Source organism: Eptesicus fuscus, chromosome 15, assembly GCF_027574615.1.
Source record: "Eptesicus fuscus isolate TK198812 chromosome 15, DD_ASM_mEF_20220401, whole genome shotgun sequence".
NCBI classification, from domain to species: domain Eukaryota; kingdom Metazoa; phylum Chordata; class Mammalia; order Chiroptera; family Vespertilionidae; genus Eptesicus; species Eptesicus fuscus.
Genome location: NC_072487.1, coordinates 47,363,105 through 47,387,327, shown reverse-complemented (window position 1 = coordinate 47,387,327; position 24,223 = coordinate 47,363,105). Strand labels below are relative to the sequence as shown.

Sequence of the window (24,223 nt, the reverse complement as noted above, 5' to 3'; positions counted from 1 at the left end):
CACTCCAGCTGTTGGATGCAACAGCGGTTTGGTACAGGCAGGTAGATGCCGATGGGATGGTGGGAAGGGCCTGGAGGAGCAAGCGTGCTGGGATGGCTCACCTGTCAGGACCAGCCCCAGGGCCCGACCCAGAGGCTGAACGGGGAGGCTGCCGCTGGGGCCTTCGGCCTTCGCTCAGACACCACGCTCCTTGCTCCATTCTGCGCCTCCAGCCTCTGACCCCGTTCAGCATTCCAGTCTCCAGGGAGTGTATCTGATCGGATCTAAGTCCCACTGGGCGTGAGTCTGGAAAATGTACTTTAGCTTCCACGCCTCTTCAGGAAGGCACAGTACGGGTCGTGTGCCACAGATGCCGACCTGTGTCTGCCACCAGGCATGCGGGGGGCGGGGGGAGAGGTGGACCTCGGGGGGCGGTGCCCAAGTGCTGTGGGAGTCATAGGAGAGCTGTCCTCCACTGAGACTCCGGGAAGCCTTGAGGGTGTCGGGGTGGGAACAGCACCTCGTGGCTGGGTGTGAGGCTGGTTTTTATCTCCATTACTTTTCTGTTTTTATCCCCATTAATCTTAGGGACGTATAGGGAGTACACAGGAGCACAGGGGCCCCTTCACACAAGGATCTTTTAAGCCACTTACAGTTCGGACTTGAGTTGGAGGACAGGGGAGCCATCGTAGGGTTTAATCTGTGGATCAAGGTCATCAGATCAGGTCTGGGGGTTTAAAAGGTGGGTCCTGGCCCTGGGGAGTGTCCTTGGGGCGGCGGGGGGGGGGGCAGGGCAGAGAGGAGGCAGCTCTTGAAATATTTGGAGCAAAAATGATGTGCTGAGTTGAGGTAAGAGTAGAATGAATTCTGCCAAGTGAGCAGATTCGAGAGGCCGCCAGCTGGAGGAATCGACAGGCCTGGGCGACAGGTGCAGCACGGAGAAGGGGAGAGGGAGGCTGCTATAAATAAATACTGGGCCCTTCTCTGTCCTGGGACTCTCTCTGTCCTCCCTTCTTGCTCTTCAGGGACTGAGCTGTCCCCGCCAGCACGTGGCTTTGAGCACTGAACATGTCCCCATTGGGGTGTGCTGTACTGTGAATGGGTTTTGAAGGCTTAGTGTGAATAGAAAGGCAAAATGCCTCATGGATACTGTTTTATGTTGGTTAGTTACATCCGAGATCAGTCATTGAAGTGTTCCTTTTCTTTTTCTGTTTCAGCTCTGGCATTCAGAGGGAAGGGTTTGATCACTAGGCGAGGTGGAAGTTTAAGTGTACCGGTCATGTTGTTGTACAAAAGACCTCTGGATACTTTTTATCTGGCAACACTGAGACTCCATGCTCATTCAACCCTAACTCCCCTCCCCGCACCCTCAGCCCTTGGCAGCTGTCCCCTTTTCCACGTTCTGTTTCTCTGATTTTGGCCGCTTTAGATCCTTCATGTGAGGGAGTCATGTAGGTTTTGTCCTTTTGTGACTGGATTGTCTTACTTAGCCTCCTGTCCTCCAGGTTCATCACACTGCAAGGATGTGCCTTCCTTTTGAAAGGCGGCATAGTAGTCTGCTGCGTGCACATGTTCTTTACCATCGAGGGACACTCGGTTGCTGCAGCGCTTGACGCCTGTGAATAGTGCTGCTGTAAAACACGGGGCTGCAGCCCTAACCGGTTTGGCTCAGTGGATAGAGCGTCAGCCTGTGGACTGAAGGGTCCCTCCCAGGTTTGATTCCAGTTAAGGGCATGTACCTTGCTTGCGGCACATACCCAGTAGGGGGTGTGCAGGAGGCAGCTGATAGATGTTTGATGTTTCTCTCTCATCGATGTTTCTAACTCTCTATCCCTCTCCCTTCCTCTCTGTAAAAAATCAATAAAATAGATTTAAAAAGCACATGGAGCTGCAGATAACCGCCTCAGGATCTTGCTTTGAGTTCTTTCAGATAAATCCCCGGAAGTGGGAATGCTGGGTTACGTGGTCATCTTTTGTCTTCTTAGCTGAACGGGTGCAAGCCTTTGCCGAGAGGAGCGGGAGCCGCACGCTGGGTGAATCGGATTCCCGGCGTGCGGATCCTCCCGTCACTGCTGGCTCTCTCCTCTCCGCTGCCCGCATGGAATATTTCTTGTTGACGTAGAATGTCTATAAACAGCCCTCTTGATCACCTCTCCCTGAGAGAATGATTATACAGTGTATTATCACGGTGGCCTCTTCCCGGTTGTACCAGGAAATGTTCCTTTGCACTCAGCTCTCCCAAGATAAACACCAGAGCAGTCTGGCCAGGTTTCACTTCTGGGTGCACAGCCCTGGATTCATAAACACCCGACTCCAGAAAACTCTGTCCAGGCCAGAGGAAGAGCGGGGGCTGGGCAGAGAGGGCCAGCGGAGAGCCGGAGGCACAGAAGGGGGAGGCGGGGCGGTTGGCATCATCACCGGGAGCCAGAAACGGGACAGAAATGTGTCTCCAAGTTACGGGCGGCCTTTTCCAAGCTTCGTTGAGGCCACAGGAAGAAACGTTCCCGGGTGGCCCCGCGCACAGTGTGTGTGCGCACACAGCGGTGCTTTCCAGCGTGGCGTGCTCTGATCTCTCATGTTCTCGTCCCGCCCTCTTCAGGTTCCTGCTTGCCTTTAGCGCTGGGTGCAGTCCACTGGGTTGGTGTCCTGCTGGGGTTTAGACCCAGTTGGGCAAATAGTGATGGAGTGCCCGCTCCCTGGAGCCGGCCGCTGGGGCTCAGGCGTGGCTTTGCCTGTTGGCTGTTGAGTGAGCCACGGGACTGAGCTTCCTAAGCAGCCTGTGCCTCAGGTGAGGAGCATTCTGCCGGCCCGCGCAGCTGGGTGAGGGGAGGGAGCACCTGGATGGGAGCATCTGCTGTCAGGTGATGACTCGGCACGCACAGGCTGCTGGTCCCGCTCAGCGGCACACTCACTCCTCTTTCTCGTTACTTTTCTTATATTGTTGCCCTGAGTCCTGTGCGGCTTTTCCCTTTCCTGTTATCAGCGTTCCCAAATCTGTGTGACCAACTGGGTGTGAGGCCCGCACTCCCCAGGCTGGTAGACTGTGGATGGAAGGAAGAGGCCAGAGGTTGAAATGACTCAGGATGCTGTGCTGGTGGAGGGGTCCCCGAGTTTCCTTCTCTTGGCTCTGTTAGCCGGCCTGGCGCTCGGAGTTTGATTCTGAGCGAGGGTCTGACTGTACCCAGGCTCCCCCAGAAGAAAAGCCAGAGTAGGGATTCAGCCAGGCATGGCAGGGGCCTTGCCCAGCGGAGGGGCCTGTCCTGGAACTCGGCGAGAGCCAGGGACCGGTTCCTCTCCCTCCGGTGACAGCTGGTGTTGGGCAGGCAGGACTCTCTGTGCGTGAGTTCCTTTTCTGGCTGTGGCCGTCAGATAGTGCAGCGGAGAGCTGCCCGCCCGGGGCCTGCCCTCCTGACCTCTGCGTAGGGTCGGGGAGGGGTGCACCCTTCCTTTTCCCCACGTGTACGTCTTACTAGGGTGGGTTCTGCTGTTTCATTCTGCGTTTATCTTCCTTGCAGGCGGTTTTGGTGAATAATATCACCACGGGCGAGAAGCTCATCAGAACCCTGCAAGGTGAGCTTCCCTTCTCCTCCTCTCCTCCTGACACCAGGCCTCTGGGGTCGGGGCCCACTTTCCTCTTGTCCTTCTGTGGGTCGTTGATTCTAATCTAATGTCCGGTGTGATTGTGAGTGATTGAGTAATCTTTAATTCTTTTTGCCTAACTATATTTCCTTAAAGAGCTTTTTCCTTTAAAAATGTTACTGGATACATTGTAAGCTTCTCTGTACAGAAGAATTCACACTCTCATTTTTTGATATGTTGAAAAGAATATACATATGTGCTCACACACATATCTATGATATGTATGTGATCTATTTTTTATATATGGTATATATATAGGGTGGGGCAAAAGTAGGTTTACAGTTGTTTGTATAGAAAATACTACAGTAATCTATACTAATGAAAGGGTAATATGCTAATTAGACTGGATAGACCGGACTTTCTTCCTGACAAAGCCACAATGGTGGGGCTGAGGCAGGGGCAGTTAGGGGCAATCAGGTAGGCAAGGGGGAGCCGTTAGGGACGAGCAGGCAGGCAGGCAGGCAGGCAGGCAGGCAGGCAGAGGTGGTTAGGGGTGATCAGGCCAGCAGGGGAGAGCAGTTAGGGGTGATCAGGCTGGCAGGGGAGCAGTTAGGGGCATCAGGCCGGCAGGCAGAGGCTGTTAGGGGCGATTAGGCAGGCAGGCAGAGGGGTTAGGGTGATCAGGCAGGCAAGCAGAGGTGGTTAGAGGCGATCAGGCAGGCAGGCAGGCAGAGGGATTAGGGGCGACCAGGCAGGCAGGCAGAGGCAGTTAGGGGCAATAAGGTGGGCAGGCAGAGGTGGTTAGGGGCAATCAGGCAGGCAGGCAGAGTGGTTAGGGGTGATCGGGCAGGAAGGCAGGTGAGTGGTTAGGAGCCAGCGGTCCTAGATTGCGAGAGGGTGCAGGCTGGGCTGAGGGATCCCCCCCTCCATGCATGAATTTCGTGCACTGGGCCTCTAGTTAATACATAAGAAGAAAAATAGACTCTGTTTCTCGTACTCACAACTGCAAACCTAGATGGACAGCTCGTGTCCATCTAGGAGTCTAAGAATGTTCAGAGGGGAAAGGCAGGGTTACACAGAGTTAAGTGAGTTCCTTGGTCCCAGGGGCTTCTCAGAGCGTGTGATCTGCTGATGCTCCTGGTCACACGTCTGGAAGGGAGGACGGTCTGCAGCCTTTCCCAGGCAGTCCTGTGCTGCGTGACGACCGATAAGTTTTGAGACGTGTCATTAGGCAGTCTCGTCATGGTGCACACAGCATGGCGCGTACTTACCCACATCTAGATGGTGTCGCCTGCTGCACACCGAGGCTGATGGCGGCCCACTGTCATGTGTGTGGCCCGTCACTGACCAGCACATCGTGAGCAGCGCATGGCTGTACTTAGTATTTTTAAACAGCTTTAATCGGGTGCAGCTGACAGAGTGAGTGACACTTATTTAAAGTGCAGAGTTGGACAGGTTTTGACATAGTGCGCGTGTCAAGAGACCACCACCAAAACCAACACAGGGACATGTCCATCCCCCCGAGGTGTCCTTGTGCCCCATGGTAATCCTCCCCAGTAGCCTCTGATCTGGTTCTGTCTCATTTTACAGGTTTATATACAGGGAATCAGACAGTATATATCCTTTTTGTCTGGCTGCTTCCACTCAGCATACTTGGAAATCCATCCGAGCTGTTCTAGATGGCCGTACTTCATTCCTTTTCGTTGTGGGGTAGTGTTCCGTTGCCCATGCTCAGTTTGATGATGCAGTCTTTTTTTGACGGTTAGGTAATGGAGCTGTAACTTACACACAATCGAGTTTGCCCTTTGCAGAGTGCCTTTCTGTACGTTGTGACAGATGCAGAGTGCCCCAGACCACCACAGTCACAGTCAGGACACGGCTCGTGTCCATCGCTCCAGGATGTCCCCCCGCAGACTTTCGTGGTCAGTCTCCTGCCCCCACCTCAGCCTCCGGCACCCACTGAGCCGTTTCCCACCCAGGCGATGACCCTGACCTGACCCCAGCCCGGTTTTGCCTTTCCGAGGCCGTTACCTCCATGTGTCTGAGACGGATCCATGTGGCTGTGTGCAGCAGCAGTTCCCGGAACCCGTCACTTTCACTTATTTCCCCCTAGAGAGCCGGGCAGGTCTAGAGCTGTGAGGACAGCCTTGGGGGACTCGGGTGTCTGTCCAGAGCTGTGTCCTGGCCCTGCTTGCTGCCGTCTGCCCGCTCTGCGGTCACCTCTGTGGCAGCTTGCCCGCCCACCCAGCTTGGCGCTTTGTCAGCTGCTGCTGTTTTTCTGTAGAGCTTTTACAAATCCCCCCCCCAGTGTTTCTGTAGCATCCCATCCATTTTCTTTTGCAGTTCTTACCAGACTTGTAAATACCAACTTAATTTCTGTTTTTCCTTTATTTCCTTTGACATAGTGCGCATGTCAAGAGACCACCACCAAAACCAACACAGGGAAATAAAGGAAAAACGTTGCCTTTATTTTTTAATTTTTTAAAATATATTTGCATTGCTTTCAAAGAGGAAGGGAGAGGGGAGAGAGAATCATTCATTGATTGGCTGCCTCCTGCATGCCCCACACTGGGGATCGAGCCCACCACCCTGACGGGGAATCAAACCGTGACCTCCTGGCTCATAGGTTGATGCTCAGCCTTTGCTTCACCGCGGCTGAGCCTGTGTTGCTTTTATGAGCCAACTCGTCAGGGCAGCAGGGATGGGGCTGATGAATTTCCTCAAAGAAAGCTGCCGTTTCCCAGATAAGAGGGCGAGATGATTATATGAACACGGGGGCCTCAGAGAGTAGCTTGGCTGTGAGCAGCTGACTGGAGAGTTCCCTGGCGGAGCCTGGCAGCCAGGGACGGGGTGGGGGAGGAGGGGCTGCTTATCTGATGGGGTGTCGAAATCAGTGGGGTGCACAGTAGCTTTTGTGACCTTGTAGGACAGACAGCTCAGGGCTTATGATGTCTGAGAAAGAAACAGGCGTTTTCAGGGTTGGAGGTCAAGAAGGAGATTTAAGAGAGAAGACATGTTTGGCAAGGAGCAAAGTGCCGCTTCCTGTAGGGCCATAGATCTCGGAGGGCCGCTTCCCTGGCTGGGGCTTTGGGGGTGCTGGGAGGGGCCGTGCGCTCACCCCTTCCTCTTTCCCTCCTCCTCCTCCTCTGGTGTGCCATGCCACTGTCCTGGTTGTGGGTTTGGATGTGTCCGCTGTTGTCCTGACGCCGTCCTGTGTGATCTCCCGTCCTCCTCGCGGCTCAGACCAGCTCAAGGCCCTGCAGAAGAATTACGGCAAGCTGCAGCAGGATGTCCTCCAGTTTCAGAAGAACCAGACGAACCTGGAGAGGAAGTTCTCCTACGACCTGTAAGTGTGGCTCGGCACCAAGGGCATGCACTCGGGGCTGCCGAGCTCCAGGCCTCGGGCAGCAGCCGGGCCGGCATAGTCGCCACTCGCCCTTCCTTTTAGGGAGCAGACAGGGCTCTCCGGGGAAGGTCCAGTCCCCTCCGGGAGCCAGGCCTTCAGAAATAATGCATTTTATGTTGTGTTAGCCGTGCTTCGGAAAGCCATGGGAAGGTGTTAGCCAGAGGCTCGTAATACCAGGTCAATAAGAGGGCAGCTCTCCGAAGCAGGAAAGACTTGCTCAGCGTGCTTGAAGCCGTGATGTACTTCACGCGCTGTGACGCTCAGGTGAACTGGCTCCGTCGGTACATCTAAAGCCTGTGTGTTCCAGGAGTGCTCAGATGTGACCGACCTACGTCCACCTCCCAGACAAGGGGCAGGTAGATCTCTGAAAGGACGTTGGCCGCCTGCGGGGTGACCAGCAGTGTACGAGAACAAGTCTCCACACGCCGATTGCCCTGGTAGGGAGTCTGATGTCTTCCAAGCAACTGTGCACCGTGACATCTTCCTGATCACTTTAAGTCCAAGTACAACCCAAACTGGGCTCCCCCCCCGCCCCCCCCAGTACATAAATAGGCAAAGGACATGTGTAGTCAATGCAGAGGGAACAGTAGGAAAACATGCATGTATGGAACCTTGTTCAGCTCGGCCAGGGGTTCTCAGTGGGTGGCATTGTGCCCAAGGAGACCTTTGGTGGACATTTTTGATGGTCAGAACTCGGAAGAGGGTGCTACTGGTATCTGGTGGGTAGAGAACAGGGACACGGCTAAACATCCTGCAAAGATGGGGCTCCTCCCACAACGGGGTTTTACCTGCCCCCAAATACCACAGGTGCCGAGTTGAGAAACCCTGAGCTAGGCTGGTAATCAATGAAAACTTTCAGACAAACACGAAGGGCCCCAGTCTTACTATTATTCATCCTTGAAAAACACCTTAACGCACATATTTCCCGTCCATTGACTGAAATGCAGTGAGCCGTTAATGGCCTCCCTGGGTATATTTGACCCAGAAGGTTTTAGCTGGACATCAGCCAGGGCCCAGCGACAGGGAGGGCAGCTCTGCCTCCGGGATCGGAGCGTTGAGACAAGCAGTGAGCGGGATGTTCTAACCCGGGTTGGCCATGCGTGCGGGACGCACTGTTTTTCTCTCAGGAGGAGGATAGAAGGAAAACTCTGGCTGAGCACATCTGTGTCATTAGTTGTGTCCAAAGCCCTGAGCCAGATACAAGAGGATTCCCAGGGATGATGCTTATGGAATGTTGAAAGCTGGAAAGAGTTAGTTGCTCTTACCCAGGCGTCCTCAAACTACGGCCCGCCGGCCACATGCGGGTGTTTTTGCCGTTTTGTGTTTTTACTTCAAAATAAGATATGTGCAGTGTGCATAGGAATTTGTTCATAGTTTTTTTTAAACTATAGTCCGGCCCTCCAACGGTCTGAGGGACAGTGAACTGGCCCCCTGTTTAAAAAGTGTGAGGACCCCTGCTCTTACCTGTCTTTGAATTAGAGACCCTTTGTGATTGTCTGATAAAAGGTAGGAACACCGCCAAAACCGGTTTGGCTCAGTGGCTAGAGCGTCGGCCTGCGGACTGAGAGGTCCCAGGTTCGATTCCGGTCAAGGGCATGTACCTTGGTTGCGGGCACATCCCCAGTGGGGGGCGTGCAGGAGGCAGCTGGTCGATGTTTCTCTCTCATCGATGTTTCTAACTCTCTATCCCTCTCCCTTCCTCTCTGTAAGAAATCAATAAAATATATTTTTTAAAAAAAAGGGTAGGAACACCTTGTTAGCCAATTTATGAATGGACATGTACACAGCATTGTGCATCAAGGTCCCACAAATTCAATGCACAACTTTGTGTATATATCCACTTATAAATGTGCCCATCGTCCATTAAAACACCCTCTCTGGCCTCAACATTTTACAGAAGGCAATGCTGAGAATGCAGAAGCTGACGGAAAGGCCAGGTTTCCTGATAAACAAGTTTGTGCTCTTTCTTCAAATTTCGGAGTGAGCGTACATCCCCACTTCTTACTCCTCCCCTGAGGCAGACATCACTAGGCGATCACTGTGCTTGATGCAATCACAGCCTTGCATCCCCTCCCAAGAGCCCCTAGAGTTGGTGAATGAGATGAGCTGCCTGCCATCTCCTCTCCATGCCACGAGGAAGCAGGCTGGTGGAATGTAAGCAGTAACACTGTGATGTCAGCACCCTGGATAATCAGATCATCTGCCTTGATAGATCCCTGTACTGAGCACATTCTGTTCGTAGTCCTCCGACCATCAGTTGCACCAGTTAGGGCGATCTCTGGGGCCCGGTCTTGTGTGTCTCTACATTTGAGCTCCAGTTAATGCCTGAACAGTCACCCTGAAGGTGTAAGAAGCAGCCAGCCTGCGGCCTCCAGGAAGTAACACTGTCCCGATCTCTAGGACCCGCACGTGAGCTTCGTTCTGCGGTGGCTCCTCTTGTTGCGGTTGAGCGGGAATGTGGAAAGCTGACCTTAATCCGCATGGCTGACACACACAGGCTCTTTTCTTTGTACTTGAGTTTGGCAGGGCTGAGAGCCGGCGAAAACAGTAGTTCCTTTTTTGTAGGTTTCAGGGTCCAGCTATGGCCCTGCACCTGCTCCTTTGCTAATCCTGAGCTGCTGTGAAGTTGTTAGATCACAATGAATTGGACACATCTAGTTCTTTCCGTATACAGAGGTCTTCCTTCTTGTTCGCTGTGCTAAGCTACGGGGCACTGGTCTACCACCCGCGGCTCGCGTGTGTGAGAATTTTATACAAGCGAATTTTCTCCAAGTCTTCTCTTGATCTGTAAGCTGTGCCAGGTTAGGATCTCTGTCTTTCATTATTTCTAACGTACCTGATGTCCCTCTGTGTGTGTGGTTGAGATCCAGTAAGTCCTGTGAACTGACCAGTACAGTACAAGAGTTAAGAGGTCAAGTGCACTTACCCCTGGCTCTGAAATGGGTGTGACTCGGAAGAGGCAGCCGTGTGGTAGTGGGAGCATTGCAGTCAGGAAACCGCAGTCTGGCCTGATTTCAGCCTTGTCTCTCTCTCTCCTCTCTGCAGCCCTGGGTGGTGTCAGTCAGCTCACCTCTTAGCTTCCTCATTTGTACAAGTGGCTAATTCTCTCAATTACTTTATAACAGACACTTGAGTTCCAGGTACAAAGCTGAAGTGATACCTCAAAGTGTCTCTGCTAAATGGGAGCTCGGGCCGAATTAGATTCTCCATCAGCAGTTCTCTCACACCAACTGGGTATCCTCCAGTTCAGTTCAATTATTTCCATTTTTTAATATACATTTTGAATTTTAGACTTATTGCTGAGATAGTACAGAGAGTTCCCGTATATCCCATACCCAGTGTCCCCTATTGTTGACACTTTACATTAGTGTGGTGTATTTGTCACAATTAACTAACCAATACATACATTACTGTTATTTTTAAAAAATATATTTTCATTGATTTCAGAGAGGAAGGGAGAGGGAGAGAAGGATAGAAATATCAATGATGAGAATCATTGATCAGCTGCCTCCTGCACACGCCCTACAGGATGTCGAACCGAAACCCAGGCATGAGCCCTGACAGGGAATTGAACCGTGGCTTCCTGATTCACAGGTCAAAGCTCAACCACTGAGCCTTGCCGGCCAGGCCACAGATTATGTTTTAAAAATTGTTTTTTTCCTAACCAGTAAAGTTTACCTGTTCTAGAACAAGGTGACATATTCTTAGAAAGTTTCAATCGACTACAGTTTTCTTGTCATTTGATGAAAGCACACATTGTCCTGCCTTACGTATTGTCTTTAGATGAAGTGCCTGGGGCAGGAAAAAGTGTCTCCTGTGGATTTCAGTCACTGCAGGGACACACTTGGCATATAGACACCCTGTGGGTGTTTGTCCTTTCCTTCTGTCCCCAAAGGAGCCAGTGCATCAATCAGATGAAAGAGGTGAAGGAGCAGTGTGAGGAGCAGATAGAAGAAGTCACCAAAAAGGGGAATGAAGCTGTGGCTTCCAGAGACCTGAGTGAACACAAGGAACCAAGCCAGCAGGTAATTCTGGATTTCGCTGCCAAGGGTTTCCAGAAGGTTTTCCTACCCCTCTCCGGGCATTTCGTTCCCTTGTCTGCCGTCAGGTTTGCTCTGTTCTCTGCTCTCCCCAGGGGGTTTGCTTCCCTGAGACACACGGCCTGGTCCTGGGGTGCTGAGTAGGCTGGCCTCCAGGCCCAGGCCCTGTGCTCCGGGCTCTGCCGGGATGACTTCATGTGAAGCTCACAGCCACCTTGGGAGGGAGTTGCTGCTGTTTCCATGTTCTGAGGGTGCTGAGGCCCATGGTGATGGTTAAGTGCGATGGCCCAGGTCACACTTACCTGGTCAGCGGTGGAGCCGATCAGAGCCCATGCGTCCAGGCTGTCTCCTGTGTCAAGCACATCCCATGAAATTGCTTCTGGGAGTTCTTCGTTTTTGTTTTAAAATCTAGCAGCTTTATTGAGATATCATTTACATACCATACAATTCACCCATAAAGTATTTGCAGTTTTTTGGTTTTTAGTATATTCACAAAGTTGTGAAACCATCATCACTGTCAATTTTAGAACGTTTTCATGACCAAAGGAACCCCATACTCATTAGCTCACCCCCCACTTACCCCAAACCCCCAGAGCCCTAGATAACCACCAACCCATTTTTTGTCTGTAGAGTTGCCTGATCTGGACATTTCATATCAATGAAATCATTATGTGGCCTTTTGTGTCTGACTTCTGTCACCTAGCATAATGCAGTCAAGGTTCATCCATGTTGTAGCTTTATTTCTTTTTATGGCTGAATAATATTCCATTATATGACATACCACTTTATTCATTTGTCCGTTGATAGTTATTTGGGTATTTCCAGTTTTTTGGCTATTATGAATAATGTGGCTATGAACATTCATGTACGTATTTTTATATGGGCATAAGTTTTCATTTCTCTTAGGTATATACCGACTGGGGAGTGGAATTGCTGGGTCTTTGTAAATTAATGTCTCGAGAAACTGCCAAACTATTTTTGGAAAGTGATCGTATCATTTTACATTCTCACCAGCAGTTTATGAGGGTCCCAGTTTCTCCACATTCTTGTCAACTCTTGTTATTACCTACCTTTTCCATTACAGCCAATCTAGTGGGTGTGGAGTGTTTTCTTAATGTGATTTTCTTTCCTAATAACTAATGATAGTTGAGCATCTTTTCATGTGCTTATTGGCCATTTGTATATCTTCTTCAGAGGAAATGTTTATTAGCTCCTTTGTCATTTTTAAAAGTTATTTTTTATTGAGTTGTAAGAGTTTGTAATGAATTCATACATATATACAGCTATTGGACATGATTTGAAAATATTTTTTCTCTCTGAATTTTTACTTATTGGTGTTCATTGAAGCAAAAAGGTTTTACTTTTGATGAAGTCATGTTTATATATTTCTTGTGTTGCTTATTCTTTTGATGTCATAACTAAAAATACTTTGCCTAACCCAAGGTCATGAAGATTTACTCCTGTATTTTCTTTACATATTTTTTATTGTTTAAACAATTAAGTACATATATCTCCTTTTACTCCTGTATTTTCTTCTGAGAGTTTTATAGTTCTTCACATTTTGTTCTTACATTTAGTCCTATGCTCCATCTTGAGTGAATTTAATCTTTGTAGCTGTTGTGTGGGTAGGGATCCAACTCCAGTCTTTGCATTGACTGTCTATCCAGTTGTCTCAGCACCACTTACTGAGAAAAATAATCCTATTCTTCCCCCACTGCATTGACTTGGCACCCTTGTCAAAAATCAGTTTGCTATAAACACGAGGGTTTACTTCTAGACTCTCACTTTTATTCCATTGTCTATCCTGTCAGTACCTCACACATAGTCTTGGTTACTGTAGCTTTATAGTAACCTCCCATTTTGTTCTTTTTCAGGATTACTTTGGCTAGTCTGTATCCATTGACTTTCACTCTGAATTTTAGGATCAGTTTGTCAGTTTCTTTAACAAAGCCATGTGGGATTTTGAGAGATTACATTGAATCTGTAGATCAGTTTGGGGTGTATTGCCCCCTTAGCAGCATTAAGTCTTCCAATCAGATGTCTTAACATATTTGAGGGATGTCTTTCCACGTATTTAAGTCCTTTAGAAATCTCTTTCAACAGTGTTTTATGGTTTTCAGAAGTCCTGCACTTTTTTTGTTAAATTTATTTCTAAGTATTTTTTGATGCTATTATAAATGGAATTATTTTCTTAATTTCACTTTTAAATGATCTTTTGCTAGTATACAGAAATACAGTTCATTTTTATATTGATCTTCTAACTTGAGGATATTTTTCCCAATGATTTTTAGAGAGAGTGGAAGGGAAGGAAGAAGGGGGAAAGAGAGAAACATTGATTGATGTGAGAGAAACACATTGATTGGTTGCCTCCTGCACGGGCAGGGGATCAAGCCTGCAACCCAGGTATGTACCCTTGACTGGGAATCGAACCTGAGACCCTTTGGTGCACAGGCTGATGCTCTAACCACTGAGCAACACTGGCCAGGGCTACATTCACTATTTGCCTGCCATAAGCACCTAGAGACCAACTTTAAAATCATTTTTCGTGAGAATTTTCAACTGAAAGTATTCAAGAAACCCAAATTGTGAGTAATATATTTATTTTTATAATATTCATTGCAAATTGATTTTTTTAAAAAATTGAATTTAAAATATCGTGGCATGTGGGGATGGTTTCCGTTTTGGATGCATGGCAGTTAACTCGTTAATTGAGTTTTAAATGTTAAACTAACTTTGCATTCTCAAGATAAATCCCTTGGCCATGGTATATAATTCTTTTATTTGTTGTTGAATATGACTTGCTAATATTTTGTTGCCTATATAAGGGATATTGGTCTATAGTTTTATTTTTTTGTAATGCCTTTGACTGGCTTTGGTATCAGGGTAATACTGGCTATAAAATGACTTGGGGGGTAGGTATTCCTTCCTCTTCTCTTTTTTTTGAAGAGTTTGTGAAGATTTGGTATTGATTCTTCTTTAAATGTTTGGTAGAATTTACTAATGAAGCCATTTTAGGCCTGGGATTTTTTTGGGGGTGGGGAGAGTTAAAGGGGTGTAATTTTTAAGTTACTAATTCAATCTCTTGTTATAACTCTACTCAGATTTTCTACTTCTTGAGTCAGTTTTGGTAGTTTGTCTTTCTAGGAATGTGTCTATTTCATCTAAGTTATCAATCTTGTTGACAAACAATTCTTCATAGTATTCCCTTATAAATAATACTTTTTATTTGTGTATGGTTGGTATTGTTATACCCTTTCTTTTTTTATTTTAGTAATTTGAGTCTACTCTCTTTTTTCGCTCAGTTAATCTGGCTAGAGGTTTGTCAGTTTTTTTCATATTTTCAAGAACTAACTTGATTTGATTGATTATTCTCTATTTTTCTATTTCTTATTTCATGAATTCCTTCTCTAATCCTTACGATGTCTTTCCTTGAGTAGGTTCAGTTTGCTCCTGTTGCACCATTATCTTTACCGTGAAAGATTATGTTACTGATTTTTGAGATCTTTCTTTTTCTTAATGTAGGCCCATAAATTTCCTTCTAAGCACTGCTTTAGCTGCCTCCCATAAGTTTGGTATGTTGTGTTGTTTTTTTGTTTTAGTTTTTCTCAATACTTTCTCATTTGGCTTGTGATTTCTTTGACCCATTGGTTATTTGTGAATTTCTCAAATTTCATTCTGCTATGATAATTTCATTCCACTATGGTTGGAAAACATAGTTTGCATGATTTCAGTCATTTTAGATTGGTTGTGGCTTGTTTTGTGGCCTAGCATATGTCTGTCCCGGTGAATATTCAGTGTACACTTGAGAAGAATGTTTATTTTGTTCTGGTTGGGTTGAGGGTTCTATTAATGTCTGTTCTGTCTAGTTTCCTTTTCCTTATTGATCTTCTGCCCACTTGTCCATCCATCATTTTATTTTTCCATCCATTATTGAAAGTACTTTTGGGGAGATCTTGACTCAGCCTCAGATATTCTGATTTATGCCGGGTGAAAGGGCACGATCGGGGTAGATGGCGGCATTTCTCAGGGTCTCCGTGTTCTCCTTTGTTAGAAGGACGCGATGACCCATCGCATCGCTCAGGGTTGTTCTGAGGTTTCTAGTGACGGAGCCCTGCCGTGGCTGTTCTGTGCTCCTGTTTCAGCTCCGAGCTCCCAGCGAGCCTCAGCCAAGGGTGCAGGAAGCAGGCCTGCCCCCGGCAGAGGTGCCACAAACGGAAGGGAATATGCCCAGTAACGGCGAGCCCCTGACGCCAGTCCCCAGTTCTGAGGCGGCTTTGGATTTGAGGAGGGAGGGTGAGAAAGGTAAGTGAAGCTTGGTAGTAGTTACATGTTTAAACTCCCGCCAGAGCCCCATTCAAATAAAAGACGGTGGAGTTCAAGCCCTGCACTCCGAACAAACACTCGGAGGGCAGAGTGTGCTGCTGGAGGCGTCAGCGAGCTCGATAATGGGGCTGCAGGTGGCAGGTGTCTCTGGGCGCCTGGATCTGGTGCTTCTTGATCTTGCTGGTCTCATCCCTGTAAAGTAAGTGCCTGCTCTGTGTTCTGTGTACAAAGGTCTAGGCTGTGCCTTTATTCAGGACAGGGTGGGGCTGGGGATCACAGGGTGGTAGCTGAGTCCTAGGCACCTGCCAGTGGCTCCCAAGTTCTTGTCTCCAGCATACAGTGGTCAGATAATCCCAGCAGTGCACCTTCCCCCATTTGTAGGTTGTCACTGTAAACAAGATAACTTAGTCCAGGTTTTTTTTTTTTCTGAACTACTTCCCCCTTGATCATGGTTCTGAAGATGAACTGCAGGTCATGGTTCTGAAGATGAACTGCAGGCCCCAGTTCTGACAGGACTGGAGCCTTCTGCTGAGGTCACTAAGCAAATTACCCAGCTGCCCACCCCATCCTCAGCTCCCCCATCCACAGTCCTTGGGAGGGCTCTGGGAATTGAGTGGTATGAGGGTTTTTGTTGTAATGAAGTTAAATGCCAGGGGGCTTCCAGCTCACATTGTTCTGTGCACAGAGGAAACCAATGACATCCAGGTCATCAGCGAGGAGGCGCTTCGGAGGGACAGCCAGGCGCTGCCACAGGAGCCAGACCACAAGCGGGCTGTGGAAGCAGACAGACATGCGGGCGAAAGAGGCATGGGAGATGCTGGAGACCTCGGCCAAACCCCACAGGTGCCAGCCACCCTGCTGATGAGCCTGGAAAATCAGGAGGTGGAGGAGCCTGAGCGGGACCAGCTTGTGGTCCGGGATGGGCAGGAGGAGGAGCAGGATGCTGACGAGGAAGGTGGGTGAGAGGCTCTGTGGGCTGCCCGCTGGCATGGGAAGGGTCCCCCTGAAGTTTACCGACGGCAGCCCATGATCTGGTGGTTCGTTTATTCAGTATCCATTATCAAGTAGGAGGCAGGAAGGATGAGCAGTACACTCCCTGGCACCTGGAATTTTCAGAAATAATATTCACAGGGAGTGAGGGGACTTTTCAGGTGGGAGACCTTTCTGAAGAATGTGTCCTCACAAGTTCTCAGTTCAAGAATTGAAGCAATAAAACTCAGGGGGCTGATTCGGTCGGTGGCTGTTTACTAGCTGTCAGACCATTGAGCAGCTGGTCACGTGTAACAGCCTCCAGGGGCACGCTACTGCAGGGCATGAGGATGCACCTCCTTCCAGGTGCATGGTGATGATCCACTTTGTGGAATGAAGCGACAGGGCACTGGCTTGTGCTTCATGTCCACGTCAGGCAGTGAGTGCAGAGAAATACAAATAGAGCTGACTTTTCCAGGTGTGCTTAAAAAAAATTGATTTATCTACATACATATATGCTACGTGTAGGTTAAACCCTGTGACTATGTCTGTGAAATGCATTTTGTCCTGATCTTCCTTTCCGGTTGCTGTTCTTTCCAGGGATGGATGTAGTGATGAATGATGGAATTCTGTAGGTCTGATGGGAAATTTTATCCTTTGGCTCACAGCAGCCACTCCGTTTCCTTCTTAAGGAGATGCCATTATCTATCATAATAAAAGCATACTATGCTAATTAGACCAGATCGCCGAACGACCTTCCGGATGAAGCCAGGGCTGCGAGGGCTGAGTGCCTTGCATGAATTTCGTGCATCGGGCCTCTAGTTAATTAGAAACCTGTTATTTCCAAAAACAGTGGAAACAACCTCCAGTTGATTGTCTCTTTAAAAAACTGGGATTTGGGTTTAGCTAGCTAGTTAGTTCCCCATATTATATAGACTCAGAGTCAAAGTGGAATACGTGAATAGAGAACTCTTACACGGTATGTGTACTGGCAGCAAATACACGAGTCCCTGTCAGTTCTGAGATGTGGCAAAAAGATCTGTCGGTGAAACCATGGTTGGAAGAACCCAGTGTCTGGGCTCTGTTGTGTCTCTGGCACCAAGATAAATGATGGAGTTTATGTTTTATGTGTTGTCTGTGTTAACGTTACAGGGAGAAACGAGCAAAAAGTGGGAGGAGATGATGACTACAACATGGATGAAAATGAGGCAGAATCTGAAACAGACAAGCAGGCAGCCCTTGCAGGGAATGACAGGAACGTAAATGGTAATGACTGTGGTGGGGTTGCCTCGTTCTAGGCGCAGATGTAATGCTCTACTCTGTAAGCTGAAGACCTTCTTCAGAAGTCTTCGAATTAGGGGCCAGGAGGGAGGTGCAGGGCTGAGGAGCGTGTTCATGGGGCTTCAGGCTTTGGGAGTCAGCCGGAGGGTGGGTCTTCAGCGACATTCAGGGATTTCCCAACAAAATGGCCAGGTCACCGCTGATTATAGCACCTATCAAAAGGCCCTGTTACAATGCACAGTGCTTCCAGGCAGCTTTTTATAGTGGCGTTTTGTGGTGTTATGATTTTGAATTTTTGGTGAGTCCAGGCCAGTGGGATGGATCGGTCTGGGTGTGTCTGTTTTGCTGTGATTGGATTCAGGTTGGGCGTTTTTGCAGCTGCCGTGTGTTCCTCTTGCTCCATACCAGGAGGCACGGATGGCAGGCTGGCAGCTTGGTGAAGTCAGTGCGCTCCAGGTCTCTCCCTTGCCAAAGTCCATTTTCCATATAACTAATTTGTCATCTGGGATGCCTTTTTCCATTTTTGAGATAGAATTGACATACAACACTGTGTGTTTAGATTGTACAGCATAATGAGTTGACTTATGTATATCGTGGAATGATTACTACAGTAAGTTGAATTCACATCCATCGTCTCATTAGGGATACAAAGTGTATTTTTTTTCCTTGTGATGAGAATACTTAGGATCCATGCTCTTAACAACTTTCATACATATCATAAGGCACTGTTAATCACTTCCATCATATTGCACATTCCATCCTCGTGGGGGCAGGGGTCCTTTGCAATGGTTTGGCTTTACCATCCATTGGAACCCATTGTCTAATGGTGACTTTTCTGATCCTGTCACCTTCACAGATATTAGCTGCCATGCTTTTTTTTTTTTTTTTTTAAATTTTTTTTAAAATTTTTTAAAAATATATTTTATTGATTTTTCAGAGAGGAAGGGGGAGGGATAGAGAGCCAGAAACATCGATCCCCACAACCAAGGTACATGCCCTTGACCGGAATCGAACCCGGGACCCCTCAGTCCGCAGGCCGATACTCTATCCACTGAGCCAAACCGGTTTCGGCTTTTTTTTTTAATTTTTAAAAATTGATTTAGAGAGGAATGGAGAGAAACATTGATGTCAGAGAGAAATATCAATTGGTTGCCTCCTCCACGTGCTCCAGCTGGGGATCGAAACCACAACCTAGGTATGTGTCCTGACTGGGAATTGAACCTTATTGTGTACAGGATGATGCTCCAACCACCTGAGCCACCCAGCCAGGACTAGCTGCCATTCTTTAGGGACCTCCCTACTCCAACACACTCATACACACACACACACATACACACACACACACATTGATTTGTTTTATTATCATTATGAACTTACGATTTCCTTTTAAAATTTTTATTTTTTCAGATGCTTGGTGTTTTAATTCTGTTTTTAAGAGTCTTTGTGTGCTGGGCACATTGCTCCTTATCTGTGAAGTTGCAGATACCTTCTCCCAGTTTGTCTTGATTTTGCCATGCACAAGTTTCTACAGTTTTTGTATCTTTTATTGCCTCTGGGAGTTGGAAGGAATGTACGTTTTCATTTAGTATGCTTACAAAATTTTCCTGTGAGGAAGTAAAACAGATTCAGAAAAACCACACAAAGCGAAGTTTTTAGAAGATGAACACCTTGTAACCACCCTCCACGCCCACTCACGAAATAGAATGTGGCCCGCCCTCTAGAAGCCCCTCCCTGTGCCCTGCCCCAGGCCCAGCACCTTCCCTCCCTGTAGTAGCAACCCCTCTCCTGACAGATCTAGTAGGCATTTTCTTACATTTCTCCATGGGTTTATCGCCCAAGTGGGCATCCCTCGACACCATAGTTTAGTCTTGCCTATTTTCCTAAATTTAGTATGTTCTTTAACCAGTAAGTCCCCAGGGCTCCCTTCCTTTTTCTTTGTAGTCTGTTAAAGAGCCAGAGCCAGTTGACTTGGAGTTTTCCGCAGTCTGGTAGTGCAGTTTACTATGTTCTTCTTTCTACCTCCTGCAAACCAGAGACCTGATAAGACTCAGGTTCTGGTCAAGCCTTTGGTAAGATGACAGTGTTACGTTCTTTCACCAGGAGGAAGGTGATGTCTGGTGAGACTCTTTTTGTGATACAAGCAACAGTTGATGCTCAGTGCCTTTATTAATTCACTGGGGTTATTCTAAGTCAGCCATCTGTGTGTAATAGTTGTAAATCAGGCATGGGTCTTCGGTCTTATTGGTGACACGTCTTTTGATGTCTGTGTGTTCCAAGGACAGAGTAAGGATGATGGAAGACACCGTCCATTCCCACTCTGTAAGGGAAGAGCTTTGGAGTAGCGAGAGCTGACCAAAGCTGCCAGGGCTCTCAGGAGGCATGTGCTTCCTGTTGCAGGTGCACTAAGAGGTGTTCATGAGGATTGTGACAGCATCAAAGTTTTCCTGAGAGTACATTTTTATTATCCATTTTATAGGACATGGGACATTATTTCACTATTTCAAATATGGCATTTTCAGATGTTTGAGACGTTGTAATGGTACCTGTTGGCCAAACAAGTGGTCTCGTTTGCTATCTTGTCCTTAGAATGCAATTCCCCATTGCAGTGTTGCCATGGGAGATAGTCTTTATTACAGTTTCTAAAATATTTATGTCAATGGGACCTGCCGGGCTGGTTTCTCAAAACATTTAATACTTATAGTATTATGTGTTTTTTTCCTTTTTAGTTCTTAATGCAGAAAATCAGAAAAGAGATGATAAATTTACTTGATCAGCATGAAAAGAGGAAACCCACAATCAAACTGGAATCACTTAATTTCATGTCAGGACTGAAGAGCGATAACTACAAAATATTCGCGAGGGATTGAATACTGTGAAATTTACTAAGTAACATACACACTTAAAGATGATTATTGTGGAATTTTAGTATGTCAGTGGGGGTTACTTTTGAAGCATCTGTATTAAAGATGTTAACATGTGTTGGCTAATAGGTATTTCATGAGAAGATCAACACCAAAAATAGAACACAAGTTCTCCAGGATAGGGACAGTGGCACTTATCATCCTGGGATGTACCTGTGTTTAAAATAAAATCCACAGGAAGAGTCCATCTTCTGATGTGAAGGAGAGGCCTGCTGCACGTAAAACACACACACACACACCTCTTCTTGGTTCCTCCTGGAGTTATTCTCTTCTCCAAATGCGGTGTCAAGTGAGGGCACCAGCCCGTCATTCCTGTTCTCCCTGGTCAGCACCAGAATTTACGGGTTTCTGCTCTACTGTGCTCATTCCTGGTTCTGACACTCAGAGGCCTGGAGCACTGACTGTAACGCTAACACTACTGACAGCATTGTAAACTCTTTTAAACACCAGCGTGTTTGGGGGAGAATTTTTAACGACCACTTGTATAATAGCCTTTGTCGTTAATGTTAAGTGGCTTCTAATGTGAAAACTTGTGATCTGTACTTACTTTGCTAATGTGTGTAGGCAAAGCAGCATCTTCTGTAATGAGTGGGCATCACCAAAAAAAGCTACAAGTGGATTAGACTTGACACAACAGGGGCCAGAGCAGAGGTGACCCGGGTGCCCGAGGGCGACACAGTACCATGGGGAGGGTTTGTTGTGGACAAACTGCCTACTTTGCTGGAGGAAAAGAGAAAGTTGGTGTTGAACAGTATACTGTTATAAGTTGGGAAATATTAGAAAAGGGAGAGAAATGGCATTGTGTCATAGTTTACATATTTAGCTGTGGTAAATGCCTATCAAAACTGATTTAAAAATCAAGTTAATGTTCATTTGAAAATGACTAATCATAATTTACATTGATAATAGTGATAGTTTTGGTTTTAGTTGGTCCTTAATATTTCAAGAAAATAGGCTTTTGCCACTTGTGAATAACTGGCAGAACCACACCAATGGCTTTCAATGAGGCTCTCTAATGGCCAAGTGGGTGGTGCGCTCACTAAAATATATTTGGAGCTACAGGATGAGATGCAGTCTCCTCGGGTCATCTGGTGGGACTCCCTCGCTGTGAAAGGAAACTGGCCCAGAGGAGTTGGAGCATAACCTGGCCTCACGCCAGGGGGACTTGCTGTGCCCCTGGCAGTCACTGAGGCAGCACCTGCTTTGCCTTCTAACAGCTCTACAACTTGGATGCTCTTCATGTATAATTCCCTTTTACCTAATTGCTAAGACTGAACTTTCCCACACAGAAAAGGCACATGAGAGTATAAAAGTAGCTCTATAAGATTTTGTCTAAGTCCTGTCCCACTCCCTTAGTCTTAGGCTTGATTTCGCAAATAATTCATCTCCTGTTTAGTTAGTGTGCACAGAGTTGCTGAGAAATGAAATACTGTTAGTCCAGCTTTTAAAACTTCCAGTTTTCCCTTCATCCCCTATTTGATCGCTAAAGAGCCAGCTTTTAAGTTGTGGAGATGAGATGTCAACATAAATGAAAAGTAACCCGTGGTGGTGATTTCATCTTCATTTACAGAGGCATCAAGGCCATTCCTCTAGGGGGTGTGCCCTGTGTGGTTTCTCCAGGCAGTCTGCTTTATTACCACTGGCTTCCTGTGGGATCACAAGCACCTAGCCCACGGCACCATTTAGAGGTATTATGGCTGTTAAAAAAATAAAACACACACCTGTGTTAATAAGCATCAAGTAGATATCCTAGCCTTGGTCTTCTGCTGTGGTCCAAATTAAATCAGCTATTCCAATCTGTAATCGGCATAAACTAATTCACACCTGTCCTCTCTATTCTCAAATGGTGTGTGGGCAGGAGAGATGAGTCGTTTTATCTTTTCTCCTGCAGATCAGACTGCAGGTGGATTCTAAGCAACCTTGGATTAGATTTATATTTCCCGAGGAATCTAATCACAGCACACACCTAGTGTGTGCTTTTGTGTGATGAAACTTGAGAAATAAACCTCTCACTCCCTGTTAAGTCAGTATGTTGTCATTAAATAACTAGATAATTAGCTTGATTGTTTTAATTGGTAATCGCTGGTTATCCATTCATAGAACCTGGCATGGTGAAGAGAATTGTGAATTCATGGTCCTGGAGGTTAGTTTTACTACCAGTATGTTTTAGCCTAAAAGATTATTAATTACAAATAATAGTTATTCTAATACTTGTCTTTGAAATGAATTTTAGAAAAATTTTTAATGGCAGAGGTTCTATTAACTGGGTTATATTAACTTCCTTTTTGCACATATTAGCTTAGATATTGAATATGTTCATTAGTGCCTGAAAGTTGGGAAAAGTTTATTTTGATTGTGTATTTAAATGTTTGTGTATTTGTATGCTATTTCTCAGCTCAGAGAGCAACGCTTTCTTAAAGTGTACTAAGCCATTGTTCCTTAAAAACTGGTTTGTAAAATTCTGATCATGTGTACACTGAAGGATTATTCTAAAATACGTTTCTTCCCATGCACTTAAAACACACAACTGAACGGCTTTACTCTTACTGGTGTGCATCTCTGGGAAGAGTTAACTGACTTTCGATATTATCATCTTTAAACTATACACTTCAGATAATGAGTTTTACAAACCAAGGCCCTAACCAATTGAGACAAATGCTTATTTTCTATTCTTACTCCTGAATTGAGTGACATTGAACATAAGTCGCCAATATAATTTATTCCCCTAGAGAGTCTAGTACTATGCTGGGTGCTTCGTAAATATTTTACTGTTAAGTCTAAATAAATGATTGCAATTGATCAGAGATGTCCTAGATAGATAACCTACTTTTCATATTAACTGAAATTTGCCTTTTAGAAACATTTAAATGAGTAGATGCCTTTTTGTATGAATGTTAAACACATGGGAATTAAGATGAAAACCCATTTGGCTGTAAGAGGTAAGCTGGAGTCTTTGTGTTAGTAGCTTGCTTCTTATTGTCTCTGAAAACTGTAGAGAACAACAGTGATGGAATCTCCAGGGTGATGTGCCACATCCGCTTTTATCCAGACTCTTTTAAGTTCGCATTTAAATAGTCACCTCAACATTTTCACTCACACTCCAAAAAAGCTGCTGCATTATCGACATTTAACATTTTTGTACCCTTTAAAAAAGTAGTCCTGTGACTTCAATCAGCAGCCTACAGTTTTTTTTTTTTTTTTCCTGAAAAGGACAATCTTGCTTTGGTTTTTTGAGAGAGGCTCATTAAAAAATTATTCTAGAACTCATCAGGTGACATATCTGTGATCAAAACAAAGTACAACACCTTCCTTTAAGCTTGGCTTAATGTTTGAATTGTAGACAGAAGGTTTCAGAGTTGTGTAATAACTTTACATGATCCTCCAAAAGCAGATAAATTCTCTTTTTAAATGGAAGGCATTATTAGCAGAGGACTTAAGGAAAAAAAACCTTATAATCTTACAATGTAAATGAATGCATAGGTGGACTGGTTCAGTATCTCAGGTCATTTCATCTCTTCAAAATCAATTCTAAAACTCTTTGGGCAGCTGTAGGATGACAAAAATATTTAGTCATCTCAAGTTCTATTTTATGGCTCCTCATTATTTTATGGTTCCTTATAAGCAAAAGCAATCAGTTCTGATTCCCTACTCTCCTTAGGATTTGGAGGTATTTGATATACCAACTTGTGTGCTTGGATTGATCTGTAAATACCTGACAAATGAAC

The 24,223-nt window shown here is 46.3% G+C and overlaps 1 protein-coding gene across 1 annotated transcript in view; it reads left to right on the top strand.

Moving 5' to 3' along the window:
• The window catches only part of GOLM1 (golgi membrane protein 1), a 41,623-nt gene extending 21,069 nt beyond the window's left edge, over positions 1–20,554 (top strand). Inside the window, exons 4-10 of the mRNA XM_008142015.3 lie at positions 3,495–3,549; positions 6,802–6,904; positions 10,860–10,989; positions 15,147–15,306; positions 16,013–16,282; positions 17,449–17,562; positions 20,304–20,554. Coding sequence (XP_008140237.2) covers positions 3,495–3,549; positions 6,802–6,904; positions 10,860–10,989; positions 15,147–15,306; positions 16,013–16,282; positions 17,449–17,562; positions 20,304–20,347 — 876 coding nt within the window. The 3' untranslated portion in view covers positions 20,348–20,554. The remainder of the gene's footprint in view (positions 1–3,494; positions 3,550–6,801; positions 6,905–10,859; positions 10,990–15,146; positions 15,307–16,012; positions 16,283–17,448; positions 17,563–20,303) is intronic.
• The last annotated feature ends 3,669 nt before the right edge of the window (positions 20,555–24,223 follow it).